Source organism: Lepus europaeus, chromosome 6, assembly GCF_033115175.1.
Source record: "Lepus europaeus isolate LE1 chromosome 6, mLepTim1.pri, whole genome shotgun sequence".
NCBI lineage: Eukaryota > Metazoa > Chordata > Mammalia > Lagomorpha > Leporidae > Lepus > Lepus europaeus.
The window spans coordinates 37,258,505-37,275,238 of NC_084832.1; the positions used below are offsets into that span (position 1 = coordinate 37,258,505).

General features: G+C 40.6%; 1 protein-coding gene across 3 annotated transcripts; it reads left to right on the top strand.

The window, feature by feature from the left end:
- Nucleotides 1-3,061: 3,061 nt before the first annotated feature.
- COMMD6 (COMM domain containing 6) lies at nucleotides 3,062-16,003 on the top strand. 3 transcript variants are annotated; one of them, XM_062194079.1, is made up of 4 exons: nucleotides 3,062-3,194; nucleotides 3,286-3,297; nucleotides 11,702-11,854; nucleotides 15,645-16,003. In XM_062194079.1, exons 1-4 carry the CDS (start codon nucleotides 3,153-3,155, stop codon nucleotides 15,693-15,695), a joined length of 258 nt encoding a protein of 85 aa, XP_062050063.1. In that variant the 5' UTR covers nucleotides 3,062-3,152; the 3' UTR covers nucleotides 15,696-16,003. The 3 variants fall into 3 exon arrangements, with proteins under 3 accessions (XP_062050063.1, XP_062050065.1, XP_062050066.1); XM_062194081.1 differs by lacking the exon at nucleotides 3,286-3,297; XM_062194082.1 differs by lacking the exons at nucleotides 3,062-3,194; nucleotides 3,286-3,297 and adding an exon at nucleotides 9,484-9,771 and having other exon boundaries at nucleotides 15,645-16,002.
- Nucleotides 16,004-16,734: the final 731 nt, after the last annotated feature.

Genomic DNA, 16,734 nt, shown 5'->3' on the forward strand with positions numbered 1-16,734 from the left:
CCATTATCTGCTACCTCCCAAGGTGTACATAAGCAAGAATCTGGATTTGGGAACGGAGCCAGGACTCAAACTCAGGCATTGCACTGAGATGTTGGCATCCCAAGCAATGTGTTAACTGCTGCAGCAAGTACTCACACCTCCAAAAATATTATCTGATTTATATGCCCTACTTTACAGGTCACTGGATAAAAATAAATATAAATGAAACAACAGTTATACCCATGCATTTTTGGCTTTCACATTTTTCTTGACTGTTAATAAAATCTGCATTTACTTTTTTTTTTAGAAAGCTCTTATTTAATAAATATAAATTTCATAGGCACAGCTTTTGGAATATAGTGGTTCTTACCCCCCACCCCCACCCTCTCACCAACCCCAAACCATCCACCTCCTACTCCCTCTCCCATCCCATTCTTCATTAAGATTCATTTTTAATTATATTTATATACAGGAAACCAACTCTATACTAAGTAAAGATTTCAACAATTTGCATACACACAGATACACAAAGTATAAAGTACTCTTTGAAGACAAGTTTTACCATTAATTCTCATAGTACAACATGTTAAGGACAGAGTTCCTGCATGGGGAGCAAGTGCACACTGCCTCCTATTGTTGGTTTAACAATTGACACTCTTATTTATGACGTCAGTTATCACTCGAGGCTCTTGTCATGAGCTGCCAAGGCTATGCAAGCCTTTTGAGACCACAACTTTATTTTCTAATTGTGGAGCTTGCATAAGTTCTGATCTATTATAAGATGGAGGACTTGGAGCTGACATTGTGGCGCACTAGGTTAAGCCGTTGCAATGCCAGCATCCCATATGGGTGCCAGTTTGTGTCCTGACTATTCTGCTCAATCCAGCTCCCTGCTAATGGCCTGAGAAAGCAGCAGAAGATGGCCCAAGTACTTACACCCTTGCCACCCACATGGAGACCTAGATGAAGCTCCTGGCTTCAGCTTGGACCAGCCCTGGTTGTTGCAACTATTGGGGTGTGAACCAGTGGATGAAAAGTCTCTCTGTGTGTATATGTGTGTCCCTATCTCTGTAACTCTGCCTTTTAAATAAGTAAATACCTATTTTTTAAAAAAAAACTAATAAGAAACTTATTAAAAATATGGAGGTTTTAAAAATGAAGTTTATCATACGTGCTGCTGGAGTGTCAGGAGCACCAGAACAAGAAAGAGGCATTTTTTATGACTAAGAATAATAATTTTAATTGATAATTTTTAAAGGAATGCATGAAAACCACAGAGAAACAACAAATATTAACTTTTGGAAAACCTTTTTATTTTTCTTATCACTTTTGTTCTTACAAAGTTAAGATCTGTGTGTGTGTGTTTTCCTCCTAGCCTGTATACCCCAGCCATAATGCATAAATATGATAGCCAAGAGATAAAGAAAAAGTTCCTGACAAATGGAACAGATGCACCGGCTAACTGGATAAAGAGCAGTGTTCTTTTAAATTAGAACTCCTTAGGGAAGAAATAATTTCATTCATTTAAGGACAATGTTCCCAAGCTAATTAATGTATTTAACAAGGTCCCAGAATCTCAAATCCAGCTTGGGTTCTGACTGCTACATGCCAGGCAGTTTCAGGTACCTTACATGCATTAACTAGTGTAATTCTCCAACAGTCCTGTGGGAGGAGTGTGTGGTAAGCAGAGTTCTAAAGATGCTGCCCCTCCTAAAGATTCTCATCCTTAAATAATTCAAGGAAATATTAATTTGGGTACTTCTCTGAAGGGACTTTGCAGATAGGACTAAGTACCTTAAAAAGAGGGAGGTTATTCTGGCTTATATTTGACTATGCCTGATCTAATCATTTGACCCCTACTGCACAGGGAACTTGCTCAGAGACACGTGGCTAAAGAAGGCACTGGAGAGGACGATGCAGAAGTGGACATTAGAGGGAGCTCAAGTGTGAAAAGACCTGACTTGTCACTGCTGGCATTTATGGAGGCCGCAATCCAAGAAATGCAGGTGGTCTTTAGAGCCTGAGAATCACCATGTAAGAGCATCAAGGAAATCAGGAACTACTCAGAACTGAGTTCTGCCCATGACTTGAATGAGCCTCAAAGCAGATTTTCCGTGAGGGCTTCCAGTAGGGAATGGATAGTCCTGGTTCACTTTACCCCTGCAGGTCTAAATAAGAGGCTGGAGAGATACAATCACTCCATTCAGCAGCAGCTCCTGAGTAGATTCTGGTTGTGGGTGGAATAGGAAGATTTTCAAGAATATTGTTGAAACAACTGGAGTAATTTTAACTTGATCTATTTATTAGGTAATCGTATTTTATCAGTGTTAAATTTCCTGCGTGTGGTTGAGGTGGCGATGTGGGAGAATGCCTTTGGTCTGAGGAGATCGGTGCTCAAGTATTTAGGGATGAAGTATCATCATTGCTATGTACGGAGGCAGAAATAAAGCAAATGTGTATAAAGGCTCATAACTAGGGAATCTAAATGAAGTGGTGTTCACTATTTTTTTCATCTCTGAATATATATATTTTTTTGTTTTTCAAAAAGCTGGGGAAAAAAGTTTCCCTCTGGATATTCTGTGAAGAAAGGATTTGCGAGCGGGAAGTCAGGAAGGAACTGCTAAGGTCGAGGGCTGGAATGGGAATAGACTCCAACCCTCTTCAAACACACAAGCCAGTAAAGTAAATCCAAGCGACGAAACCTCATGACGCAACTACAGCTCGCACAGGCATCTGTCTCACAGGGATAAGGTCCACGGGAGGACCTCTGGTCTCCAAGTTGCTTTCAAACTCGGTCAGGATCAACTACTCCTGCAGGCACAATCTGCGCATGCTCACAGAATAGCCCGTGGGCCCTCCCAGATTGGAAGAGCCCATCTTTGCAGCCTACGATGGGGGAGGCAGCAGCATAAATTAAATAGGCCTTCCCTTCGCAAGACATATTCCAAATCTACGGCCTTTTTGGCTCCACCTGTAATTACTTTGTTTCCATTTCTCTCCTTAGAACTGTGCTAATTGAGATAAAAGATGAGTTACGCATAGCTGTCGGTCTCCGCCTCCCCGCTACGTCCACTGCGTGCGCCGGGCCATAAACATCAGGAAGAGGAAGCGGAAGTGTTAGCCGGGGGGCGGGGGTCCGGCGGCGTCCGCGCCGCGAGCCCTGGAATCCTGCCATGGAGGGGTCCAGCGAGCCGGTGCTGGATGCCAACTCCAAAGTAAGTCCCGGCCGGGGAGGCAAGACGACAGCGGAGCTCTGGAGCGAGATCTGTCCCTAAATTGAGTTTTTTTTTTTTCCTTCCGTTTCAGGTTACCGACCAGGTGAGTGAGTGGCCGCCCCGTCCTGTCGTCAGCCGGCCTCCCGTGGGCAGGGGCCGGGCCGCAGCACCGAGCCCGCCTCGCCGCCGGCGGACGGTGCCTTATCCGAGTCTGTGAGCCGGTGACCTTCAACCCGCCTTCCTGCCTGCTCTCTCCCCTTGCCCCTGACGTGGTTCCCGCTGCCACTGTGGTTTAAGCTCCGACACCCACCCCATCCCGAAGAACTAGAGTAGGAGATACCCAGCTCCATACAAAATACAGCAAAGGGCTGAGATAAGAAATCTTGAGAATACAGAGTTTGAGAGAAGTCGGTTGGCTACTCTCTATCATTTGTTTCCAACTGATCTTGCCATTGCTTTTAAGGATACTGGAAGGTATCAGAGCGCAGGGAGATAGTAACACTTGCACTACCTGATTTGCTGTTGCCTGAGTTAGTGTGTTTTTAAAATGTATTTCTTTGAGAGATGGAAGCCCATCTGCTGATTCACTCCCTCTATGCCTTTAACTGCAAGGATGGCTGGGCCTGGATTGAAGCCAGATGTTCCTTGTTGGTGGCAGGACCCCAATTACTTGAGTCAGCTCCGCTGCCTCCCAGGGTTTGCATTTGCAGGAATATGGAGTCAGGAGCCAGAGTCTGGAATCGAACGCATGTACTCCAATATGGGATGCAGACGTCTTAACTGCTAGGTTAAATGCCCACGCTGATTTAGTGCTGTTTGATTTAATTTCTTAGAACTCATTTCTTAGAACTCATTTTCTCCATGCACTTACATCAAATCATGTATAATCCTAAAACCAAAAATCCCAAAACCACATTATACTAGAACAGGGGTTTTGGGAGCCGGCATTGTGGTATAGCAGGTTAAGCTTCAACACCAGCATCCCATACGAGTGCTGGTTAGAGTCCTGGCTTTTCCAGTTCCAGTCCCACTCCCTGCCAGTGCACCTGGGAATGCAGTGGAAGATGGCCCACGTATGTGGACCCTGGTCACTCACATGGGAGACTCAAATGGAGTCAGAAGTCCAAATCCAATCTTCCTGTGCTTGTGGTGGGGCCAAGTTCTTTTTGGCATTTGTAGGAAATGACCTGTTTCTTTATCTTCTGCTCTTAGAGGCTTCTGAATTCTTGGCTTGTGATTGCTACTTCTGTTTTTGAAGCACATCATTCCAATCCCTGCTTCTGTAGTCACGTTGCCTTCTCTGATGTTCCATTGGCTCCACCTGGATCACCCAGGAGACTCTTTTCTTAATATCCTTACTTTGGTCACATCTACAAAGTCCATTTTGTCACATAAGGTAACATAGTCACAGTGTTTGGGAATTAGGGCATAGACAGATTTGCAGAACCCTCATTTAGCCTACTACACATGCCTTCCATGCAGTGATTCCAGAGGTTTTATGGTAGTTTACATGAGAAAAACAGAATATCAAAATTAGCCTGAGGGCTTAGCAGTTGCATTTCTACAGTTCAGACACAAAGAGTTGGAAAATATAATTTTTAAAAAGATGACATTTACAACATTAAGAAATAAATTACAGTGTACCTTGTGATAAATTAACAGAAAAGGGACAGATGGTTAGCCTAGTAAATAAGATGCTGGTTGAGACATTTGTGACCCACGTCAGAGTACTTGGGTTTGATTTGCAGCTCTGGCTCCAAACTCCAAACTACCTGCTCTTGCAGACTCTTTGAGGCCGAGGTGATGGTTCAAGTAATTGGATTCCTGATGTCAACCTGGGAGACTTGAATTGTGTTCCCAGCTCCTGGCTTTGGCTGTGGCCATTGCAAGCATTTAGGGACCTCTGTCTACCTCTCAAAAAAACAAACTAACAAAAGATGTTTAAAACTTTTATGAATAAAATTATAAAAAAAATTATAGACTTCTAACTTCTGGTCTAACACGAAAGGAGTTTGGAAGTCATCACTGTTCAATCAAGAAGTAAAAGCTGAACAAACTGAAAAAAATGACTATTTTTGGATCTGTCAGAGAATTGAGGTCATAGAGCAAAACCTCTGTTCCCTGAATCGGAGAAGCAGGCCAAAGAGTACAGAGAATCACAATTTACCAAGGAGAAACTCTGCAGAAACCAGTGCCTGAAGTTCAGTTGACAAATCGCTTCAGGCCCAGTGTGGATAAGTCTGAGAATTAAAAAAAACAAAGGGACCTCCCATGCTTTTGTGAGCTTCACCTCCAGGAATTCTGTCAAGTGTAAAGAATGTGTTGAGGACTGTTAATAAGAGCAAAGTCTTTGAGAACGTTTGGACTTTTTCTAGGAAAATTAGCTAAGTTGTATTCATAAGAACCAGTCGTGGTTCTGGAATTTAGACTTTTTCAAAGTTTTTTTTTATGAAGTATGATCTGCTTAATCTCAGCTCTACTCTATTTATTTATTTATTTTTTAATTAAACTTTTATTTAATGAATATAAATTTCCAAAGTACAGCTTATGAGTTACAATGGCTTCTCCCCTCCCATAACATCCCTCCCACACGCAACCCTCCCCTTTCCCGCTCCCTCTCCCCTTCCAATCACATCAAGATTCATTTTCAATTCTCTTTATATACAGAAGATCAGTTTTCTACTCTTTTTAAAAAGTTACTGGGCCGGCGCCGCGGCTCACTAGGCTAATCCTCCGCCTTGCGGCGCCAGCACACCGGTTTCTAGTCCCAGTCGGGGCGCCAGATTCTGTCCCAGTTGCCCCTTTTCCAGGCCAGCTCTCTGCTGTGGCCCGGGAAGGCAGTGGAGGATGGCCCAAGTGCTTGGGCCCTGCACCCCATGGGAGACCAGGAGAAGCACCTGGCTCCTGCCTTCGGATCAGCGCGGTGTGCTGGCCGCAGCACGCCGGCCGTGGCGGCCATTGGTGGGTGAACCAAAGGCAAAGGAAGACCTTTCTCTCTTTCTCTCTCTCTCACTGTCCACTCTGCCTGTCAAAAAAAAAAAAAAAAAAAGTTACTGAAATTCCATTTGCTACCACCTGGTCCAAGCCACTATCCCATTTTCTAGGCTACTATAGTAGCCTCCCAGCTGGCTCTCCTGTTTTCTCTGTTTAACTTGAGTGCCCCATCAGGCAGTGAAGATGTGCCTTTTGCAGTCTAAGTGAGCCTTGTTCTCTGTGCTGCTCAAAGCAGAAGGATGATGTCATTTTAAGAACAACCTTGGTACTCTTACTTATTTCTTCTTTGGGTAAAGGGTGAGTTCTTTTTTAAAAAGATGTATTTATTTACTTATTTATTTATTTGAAAGGCAGAAAGGGAGAGAGAAAGAGAGAGAGGTCTCCCCTCTACTGGTTCACTCTCCAAATGGCTACAATAGTCAGGTCAGGGCTAGGCCAAAGCCAGGAGACCGGACTTCCATTTGGGTCTCCCACATGAGTGGCAAGGACCCAAGTACTTGGGCCATCTTCTGCTGTTTTCCCAGGTACTTTTCCAGGTGTGCTAGCAGGGAGCTGGATTGGACTCAAACGGGCATTCCAGTACGGGATGCCAGTGTCACAACAGCTGAACCTGCTGCAGCACAATGCCAGCCCCTCTCACTTAACTTCTCAAAAAGAAAATGATATATAAACTCTAGCATGTTCATTATCAAACACAAATAACATTATCAATCAGATAACATTATCAATAAATATTTGCCAATCGGAAAAAAAAAAAAAAAAAAGAGATTCCCTTCACATTACAACAAAGTCTTAGTTGTTTATCTTGACCTACAGGAGCCTTCCAGAGAGGATCCCTCACCATTTACCACTCTTCCCCCCAGCTAATGCCTCTCCTGCCACAGGCTTCATTTCTCCAACACACCAGGCACACGTGCTTCTCCCGCTGTCCAGAATAGCCCTTCCTCCAGATAGCCTGTCGTCTCCTTCTCCTCAGAAGCCACAGTTTGGGCAGAGGTCTCCCTCAGCCTGTATAGCGATCCTTGTCACTCTGTTACCTTACCCTGCCTTTTTTCCACACTGTTTGTGACGTGTCCTACAGCTTCATTATATATTTATTGTTTGTCTTCCCCACTAGACTGAGAATTCCTGGGGTCAGGAGTTTTGTTTTAATCTTTATACCCCCAGTGCTTAGGACATAGTATCACTCAGTCAATTGTTCCTGAATAATGGGGACTCTGGCCTACTCAAAACAAAGGAATTGTTCATTTGGTCTTAAAGTGATGGTTTTATCTTAGCAATAATGTCAGCCTCCATATCAGTTAATTTTCAGTATAACTCACTACAGATAATTTCTTTACCTTTATATTTCCTTTTTGGTTGTTTTTCTTTGTATTCATTTAACTTTCATTTTTAAATATTTTTACTAGCTTTTTTTCTTTGCATATATTCCTTTGTAAATCACTTTCTCCATTCTGCAAGAATTTGGGTACTGCCATGCACTTTGTTTCAGTGCTAATACTCTCCATATTGGTGTGTGCTCTTCTGATTTTTTTTTTTCTTTTGTCTTCTTCTCAAAATCTTTCATGCAATTGGTCCCTATTTAAGACTAAACCACCTTTATTAGAAGATTTGCTTTTATTTGCATTTCAATATTGAGTTTAGAATTTTGGAAATTCTAATGTCATTTACTTAATCCTTGCTGTCTTTCATTATGAATATTCACTGCACAATAAATGTCTTGCTGGTAGCACTCCTTATGTCTTCACCTGATAGTCTCACTGCTCTGCTGGCCAGTGGAGTCCAACATTGTGCTCCTCAATTGCTTTTCTGCTTGAAGTATTCTAAATGACCCAGTTTTATCTCAGATCCTGGGAATCAAATAGGCAATATTTTACTCTACTGTTTTATTGTGTGAATGGAACTACTTCCATCAAGGACTTCTGCAGGCTGAACAAGGTTAAAAGTAAGACATTTTGGTTTTTATTTTTGAATATTTCTGTTGAACTGAAATAAAAACTATCTCTATTTATGAACTACTACTACTATGAATTCTATTTTTAGATTGTTAGCCAAATATGAGCATTCCTATTTAGATTTCCCTAACATCACCTCTTAGTGATGACTTTGTGCGTAAAATATATAGAATCTTGCTTGATCCCTGATAGCAGCATTCTCCCATTATCCTATGGTTGTATCCCATAGCTATGTTGACAGTCTTCAAGATCTAGAATGCCTCCTTCTTGGGGTCAGTTTAATCTTGCTTGTTGGATACTTAAAAGCTCATGCTTGTATTATTCTGTTCTACTGCCACCAGGTGAATATATCTTATCAATATTTTGATATCATTCTCTTTACTAAAAAGTTTTCAGTGAGTTCTCATTGTCTACAGGAAAAGTTAAGTTAAAATGACTTAATGTTCGGATGCCAGCACCACAGGCTGGGGCCCTAACCCACTGTGCCACAGCACTGGCCCCTTGTTGAATTCTTTATCTAGTGGAGGGTTAAGCTTGTGATTAAAACATAAATTGAAAGTGTGTCATTGTAAAAATTAATTAAAAGAAAAATAAGGAAGGAAGGTAGAGTGGGAATTATCATTATACTATTAAAACTGTATATATGAAGTACATGAAATGTGTTCCCTTTATGTAAATAAAAAATTTTTTAAGTTATTTATTTGAAAGATAGTAAAAGAGAGGGAGAAACAGAAAGAGAATGCTTCCATCTGTTGGTTCGTTCCACAAATGCCCGCAACAACCAGGGCTGGGCCAGGATGAATCTAGGAGCCAGGAAATCCACTCCCTCTGGGGCTCCCACATGAGTAGGTGGCAGGAACTCAAGTATTTGTGTCATCATCTGTTACCTCTCAGATGCGTTAGCAGGAAACTGAACTGTGAGCAGAGTGGCTGTGACTCAAACCAACATTCCATTATGGGATGGAGGCATCCCAAGCAACAGCATAATATGCTGCACTATAATGTCTTACCTAAACTTATTTTTTAATTTTACTTTTTGTGAACATTTTAAAGTACCCTCATATATATAATAGACAGTTTCAATAGATCATTTTAAAGTGAACCTTTTCTAATCATGGTCAAAAGTCAAGAAATGGAGCATTCCCAGTACTCCCAGAAGTCCACCCCATCCTTCTATAGCCACTCTTACTTCTGCCATTCAAGAGGTGTGATTATCTTTTTGTGGTAATTATATTCTCTTACAGCCACCTGCTCCTCACGTTTAAGTGAATGGAATAGCATAACTTTTCATTTTTAAAAAACATTAAAAAATATTTTGGTGTTGAATGTAACTGAAGTTCACTCATTTTCATTGTTGTGTAACATTTTTCTTTTTACTGATGAACATTTGTGGTGCTTCTAGGTTAGGACTATTATGAATAAAGCTGTGTGTATGAATCTTGTGTACAAATGTCCCTGGTAGAATTGCTGGATCACAGTTCACATAACTTCATTTTTTCCTGGATAAAGCAGTTTTCCAAAAGATGAGCCCAGTTTAGACATCCATCAACAGCATGTGACACTGCCCTTGCCTCACATCCTTCGTACCCAGCGCTTGGAATTGTCAGACTTACTTTTTTGCCATTTTGGTAGGTGTGTAGTAGTTGGTATCTTATTGTGGTTTTACGTTGCATTTCTCTGATTGCTGATGAAGTTGAGCACCTTTTTGTTTATTAGTAATTTGTAGTATTTTTGTGCCTTATCTATTATCCTTTCTCTTTGTGTGAAGAACTTTTATTTAAAATGAATGTGTACAACATTTTTACATATTAAGGATGTTAACCTTTTATCAGCACCTCTGTGGTCCTAAGGCTGTAGCAGATTGGTCCAGAGTCATTCCAAGAGAGGAGGAAATTTTTCTCTCCATACCAATCTCATCTTTTATAAAAAAGTGTAGTAACAAGCAAAGCTTTTTGGTCAATATGAGTTTGGTAGCAGAAGTTATTAGTATTTTTTTTTTTTTTGAGGGCTTGGTGTGTATTAGGTACTTGTTTGGCCTTTGGAATCATGACCAACAAAATTCTTCCATCTGTGGTTTTGTTTTAGAGTCAGTATTAACAGTTGGATTTAGGGGTAGGTGTTTGACCTGGTGGTTGACAGCTGCTGCTTGGGACATGTCAAAGTAGAGTGCATGAGATCAAGTCTCACTGCCGTTTCCAGTCCAGCTTCTTGCTAATGTAACTCAGGTACAGTTGGTGATGGCTCAAGTACTTGGGTCCCTGCCATGCACGTGGGAGACCTGGATTGGATTCTCAGCACCCAGCTTCAGCCTGGCCCAGGCCCAGGTGTTGACATTTGGGGAGTGAACCAGAGGATGGAAGAGATTATTAGAAGAAAAAGCTGCATTTATCCAATCATTTTTAAAAAGATTTATGTATTTATTTGAAAGGCTGAGTACAGAGAGAGAGGCAGAGAGAGAGAGAGAGGTCTTCTTTCTGCTGGTTCACACCCCAGATAGCCACAATGGCTAGAGCTGCGCTGATCTGAAGCCAGGAGCTAGGAGCTTCCTCTGGGTTTCCCACGTAGGTGCAGGGGTCCAAGGACTTGGGCCATCTTCTGCTTTCCTAGGCCATAGCAGAGAGCTGGACTGGAAGTGGAATAGCTGAGACTCGAACCAGGACCCAAATGGAATGCCGGCTAGAAGGCAGTGGCTTTACCTGCTACACCATAGCGCTGGCCCCCCCAATCATGTTTTGTACCATGGCAATACTGAATAATCATTGACAGGACCTAAATTAAAAGGATTGAGGCAGCCAATAGGCAGTAAGCCTGTGTCTTTGGGATCAAACAGACTTTGGTTTCAATCAGAGTCTGAAAATGTGTGCCTTTGTGCATATTACCTGCTCTCTGAAGTTACATTTTGTCATCTGCAAAATGGAAGTAATAACCTATTAATACCTCTTACTATGGTGATCCAGTGAGGTATTTCATACTGGTAGACTGCATAGATATCACCTGGAGAGTCCCTTCATGAGCACTGACCAAATATAGAGCCACCTTATCACTCTTTACGCTAATGTTAGGCTTGAGCTTGTGGGCGATGGGGAAGAAAGAAACTGGAATGATTGCTGTGTGTGCCACCATCACTGTGAAGATGATAGCCATCTTCTATTTAGGACTTTCGGGGTATGGAACAGGAAAGCGTATATGCAACAGGAAGTAAGGGGATAGCTGCTCCAAAGCATTTAGAGTCCTAGAAAGTGCAGGAACAAAATGTAAAATTTGCCAACTCATCTTCCTTCTATTTCATTATACACCCACGGGAGATAATTTTGGCTTTTCACTTTTTTCTTTTTGTGCGTTTATAGTGTTGCTTTCTGTTTATATTCCTATTAGTTTGTATCCCTATTACCTCTATTTTCATTTGATTGTTTTTTCTCTAGCAGCTGTAAAATGAAGATTTTTCTTTTCCTATGACCATCGTTGAAATGAGGAGTGTGAGAGCAGTAATATTGAGTTAAGTGTCTGCATTGAAGGCAGTGTTACTACTAATTATTACTTTGTACTGTTTTATTAAAGCTTGTAGATTTCCAGTGGAGACTCGGTATGGCTGTGAGCTCGGACAGTTGCAGATCTCTTAAGTACCCTTATGTTGCAGTGATGCTGAAAATAGCAGATCATGCAGGCCACGTAAAGAGCAAATCCTTTGAAATGACAATTCCACAGTTTCAGGTTTGTGATTTAACTCATTCCACTTCAGTTCATTTTTCCTTATCGCTGCTTAAAGAAATATGTGAAATCTTTCTTAAGGGAAAAATCTTAATTGTTTCTATTTGCAAGTTCATATGTTTTAAATTTATTAGTATACACAAAGATGTAAATTCTTTGGGAATTTAATAAATTATTTTCAGTATAATGTTCTGATTTGTCTTCTGTGACATTTGGCCACTTTAACAGTATGCCTTTGTGTGATTAGGGAATTTTTGTCTTCTGAAACAGAATATTTACTTTGCTTATAAGTAATTTATGCTTATTCCTTCAGGTTTAAAATGCAATAATGTTAAGCTAAATGAAAATTTTCTTTGAATAGCATTGACTAAATTTTCTGACTAGTGTTTACAAGATAAATATCAGAGCAACTGTACTCTTTGGCTGGTTTTATCAACTAGAGGTTTAAGTAACTAAGCTGTGTATGTATGTGTTATTCAGATTATAAATCTGCTTCTTTCCTGTAACCAAGGAGGTTAAAAGGGTTTCCTTTTCAATGTGCACACCTGGAGGTCTGTTGTCCTTGACTAATTTAACTGGCCCATACAGCTTTGTTTTGTTTCTTTTGTTCTAGGAAAAGTCAGGTACTCTAAGAAAAGCAACCATAGTAATAAAATGGAAATAAAATATGAATTACTTCTAATACTAAAAATACATTAATCCTAGGCTTTCTTTAAAAAAAAAAAAAAAATCTCACTGGCACTGCAATGTAGAGTCCCAGCTGCTCCACTTGGAATCCAGCTCTCTGCTAATGCGCCTGGGAAAGCAGTGGAAGGTAACCCAAGTGCTTGGGTTCCTGCACCCACATGGGAGACCCACAAGAAGCTCCTGGCTCTGGCTCCTATCTTCAGCCTGACCCAGCCCCACTGAGGAGTGAACCAGTGCATAGAAGATCTCTTTCTCGCTCTCATTCTCACTCTCACTCTCACACTCCCTCCCTCCATCCTTCTCTCCCTCCTTCTCTCTCTGTATCTCTGCCTTTCAAATAAATACATAAATCTTAGAAAAAAGAAAAATTCCTCATATATCACTTTATAAAACTTTTTATTTCTTTTATAAACTTTATTTTAAAAACATTTTTATTTCTTTGTTTTTGAGGGCAGAGAGAGAATGGGAGAGAAAGAAAAAGAAGCAGATAGAATGCTGGATTCAACCCCCTGATTCACTCCCCAAATGCTAACAATGGCCAGGGCTAGGCAGGGCTGGGCTGAAGCTGGTACTCAACCCAGCTCTCCCACAGGGATGGCAGGAGCCTTATCACTTGGGCTATTACCTGCTACCTCCTAGAACCTTTACCAACAAGAAGCTGGAGTCAGTAACCAGACCCCGGCATTGGATTCAGGCACTGAGATAGGAAGCAAAGTATTTTGACCAGGCTAAATACCTACCCCCTATAAGCTGTGTTTTAAGGAGTTTCTTTTCTTTTGATTTATTTTTTTGAAAACAATTAGTGCTCACTTTAAAGTAAAAATAATAGTCATAAGTTTAACATGTTATACTGTTGCTGAATGTCTTATGAGCAATTGGGGCTTGGTGAAAAGGAAATAAGTGGTGTAGATTGCATGATGTGAGTAGTCTTCAATTGAATATAAAGACCAAACCACTTTCAAAAGAGAATATGGACTTCATGTTATTTTATATTTCCATTTCATAATTCACAGCAGGCATAATTATTTTTCTATATAGCATTTATGCTGATTCCATCTTCAGAAATTTTTCCCCCATAGGAAAAAAAAACACAGATGAGACAACTCTTTTTTCCCATTTTTATTGAGGTAATATTGCCAAATTAAAATTATATATTTATAAGGTGTACAACATGATGATTTGATAAATGTATATATTATGGAATGATTACTGCAATCATACGGTTACTCTTTTTTGTATGTACAAGTGGGGAAGAAATTTAAAATTACTCTTTTAGCAAATTTAAAGTATACAGTGTTATTTTTTAAGATTTTATTTGTTTGAAAGAGAGAAAAAGAGAGAGAGAAAGAAAATCTTCCATCTGCTGGTTTACTCCCTAAATGGTCAACTGGGTTGGCCTCCATCTGGGTCTTCCACATGGGTGCAGGGGCTCAAGCACTTATCTTCTAATGCTTTCCCAGGCACATTAGCAGGGAGCTAGATCAGAAGCAGAGCAGGGGGCAGCTTAACCTGTTGCACCACAACGCTGGCCGCAAGTATACAGTATTATTAACTAGAGTCACCATGTAGTATATTAGACCCCAAGAACTTAATCTTTTTTTTTTTAATTATTTATTTATATATTTACTTAACTGAAAGGCAGATAGCCTGGGGTGGGTCACACCAAAGCTGGGTGCCAGCAACTCCATCAAAATCTCCATGGATCAGGAGCCTAAACAATTGAGCCATCATCTACTGCCTCGCAGGTACATTAGCAGGAAGTTGGATCTGATGCCCGGAGTAGCCTGGACTCAAACCAGGTGCTCCAATACAGGATGCTGGAATAGCAGGTGGCAGCTTAACCCATCGTACCTCCACGCCTGCTCCAAGTTTGTTCATTTTATATCTTAAATTTTTTTTATACCCAGTAACTTCCCATTTTTTCCAAGCCCCAGCTACTAGAAACCACTGTTCTAGTCTCTGCTTCTATCTGTTTGACTTTTTTAGTTTCCACATACAAGTGAGATCATATTGTATATGTCTGGCTTATTTCACTTTGCATAATGTCCTTTACAGTCATTCATATTGTGACAAGTGGCAGGATTTCCTTCTTTTGTATGGATAAATGATATTCTATTGTATATTTATGATTTATATACATATACACATATTCTATATATATAAAGAACACTTTCTTTAGTAGGAAACTCTTTTAAAATAGTTTTTACATAGCTTACAGCCAACCACACAGCCAGTCTATTGGTCTCATTATGTGATTGAGAGCTAACAACATTCTTGGAACTTTCAACTTACACCTTTGAGGTAGCTAAAATTTTAGCCATCAAAATACATTTTTAAAGAAATAGTTACACCTGGCTTCATCCCATAGCAAATTTACCTATAAATTAGAATAAAATATATATGTTGTTAGATACCAAGATAGAAAAATAAAACCAAATCAGAAGGAAAATTCAAAAAAGTAAATCATTAGACAGTATCCTGATTGTTGAGCTAAGTGAAATTTGCCTCCTAGCTTTGTGGCAGTTACTGGAGAAGCAAGGAAAAGAAATTTGTTTATCTTTCTCGTAGTTGAGATTTAAAAAAAGAAGATGGCATGTGCAGGAGAACCATTATACCAGCTCCATTTTTAAATGACAGCAAAATAAATTAATACAATATGAGCCATTGTCATTGTTGGGTCTCTATTAGTGTAATTGAATTCATGATTTTAAACAGGATAGCCCTTCCCACCCTGAAATGCAGGCTTTCCCTTGACTTAAAAAATGACTTGAAGCCAGGAACCCAAGATATATTTGTCTTTATCTTCAGTGTTTAAGACAGTGCTGAGTATTTAATGAATCTTTCTGGTATGATCGTCAAAGAACTTTATCTTAGGCTTTTTAAAAAGTTTTGTCATAAGCTCATTATCCAACTCTATAGTAGCATTTTTGCTTGACTTCAAAACTGCACCTTTCGTTCCTGAAAGCAAGTCTCCATAGTTGAGGATGTGGCATTAAAATGCAAAACTTATGTGCTATATAACCTCTGGTAGTTAGATATACTTTAATAAACTACTTAAGTATCTTCTAAAAGTAAAGTTAATATTATTTTCCCCATTTCTCTCCAGAATTTCTACAGACAGTTCAAGGAAATTGCTGCAGTTATTGAGACTGTGTGAAAGCTGATTATCTCATGGATAAATTGCCATCATCATCCTGAAGTCATGGACTTCACTTGCTGCAACAACTGCATAAGGTTCAAGTCATATTTATTGAATGAATATTGCACTTTTGTTCCTTTTTTTAAATAATAAAAAAATCAGACAAGCACAAGTTCTGTGCTAGTGATCAGTGCACAGCTCTTTGATGTTCTGAAAGTGACTAAATTGGACACATGGAAGTGTGTACTTTGTGAATTATACTTCGATTTAAAAAACCAGACAATTGAATAACTGATACTGACTGCCACATCTGTTTATACATCAGAACAATAGTTTTTAAACTTTGAATACTTTCTATAAATGAAACTTTATAAATATGTGAAATATATATAAATTAGAAAAGTAAATCTTTTAAAAAATTTTCTAGTTGGAAAGCAGAGGCCCCTGCCTCCCCACCCCTCCACCCCCCTCCCCCACTCTGACACACACATACACACACACACACACACCCCTTCCAGCTGCTGATTCACTCCCCAAAAATGGCTGCAACAGCCAGGGCTGGTCCAGGCCAAAGCAAGGAGCCTAGAACTCCATGTCTCCCACATGGGTGGCAGGAATACAAGACCTTAAACCATTATCAACTCCCTCCCATGATGCATGAGCAGGAAGCTGAATTGGAAATGGAGTAGCTGTGACTCAAACCGGTCACTGTGATGTGGAATGTGCATGTCCCAAGGGGCAGCGCAACCCACTGTGACAGTGCCTGCCCCAGAAAAGCAGGTTTTTTAAAAAAAGTTGATTTATTTGGCCGGCGCCGTGGCTCAATATGCTAATCCTCCACTTGCGGCGCCGGCACTCCAGGTTCTAGTCCCAGTCGGGGCGCCAGATTCTGTCCTGGTTGCCCCTCTTCCAGGCCAGCTCTCTGCTGTGGCCCGGGAGGGCAGTGGAGGATGGCCCAAGTGTTTGGGCCCTGCACCCCATGGGAGACCAGGAGAAGCACCTGGCTTCTGCCTTCGGATCAGCGCAGTGCGCTGGCCGTGGCGGCAATTGGAGGGTG

Excerpts from the sequence above, each read along its gene's own strand:
- COMMD6 (XM_062194079.1), top strand. The coding sequence starts at position 3,153 with ATGGAGGGGTCCAGCGAGCCGGTGCTGGATGCCAACTCCAAA. Across the intron at positions 11,855-15,644 it reads TGACAATTCCACAGTTTCAG|AATTTCTACAGACAGTTCAA; the intron begins GTTTGTGATTTA and ends ATTTCTCTCCAG.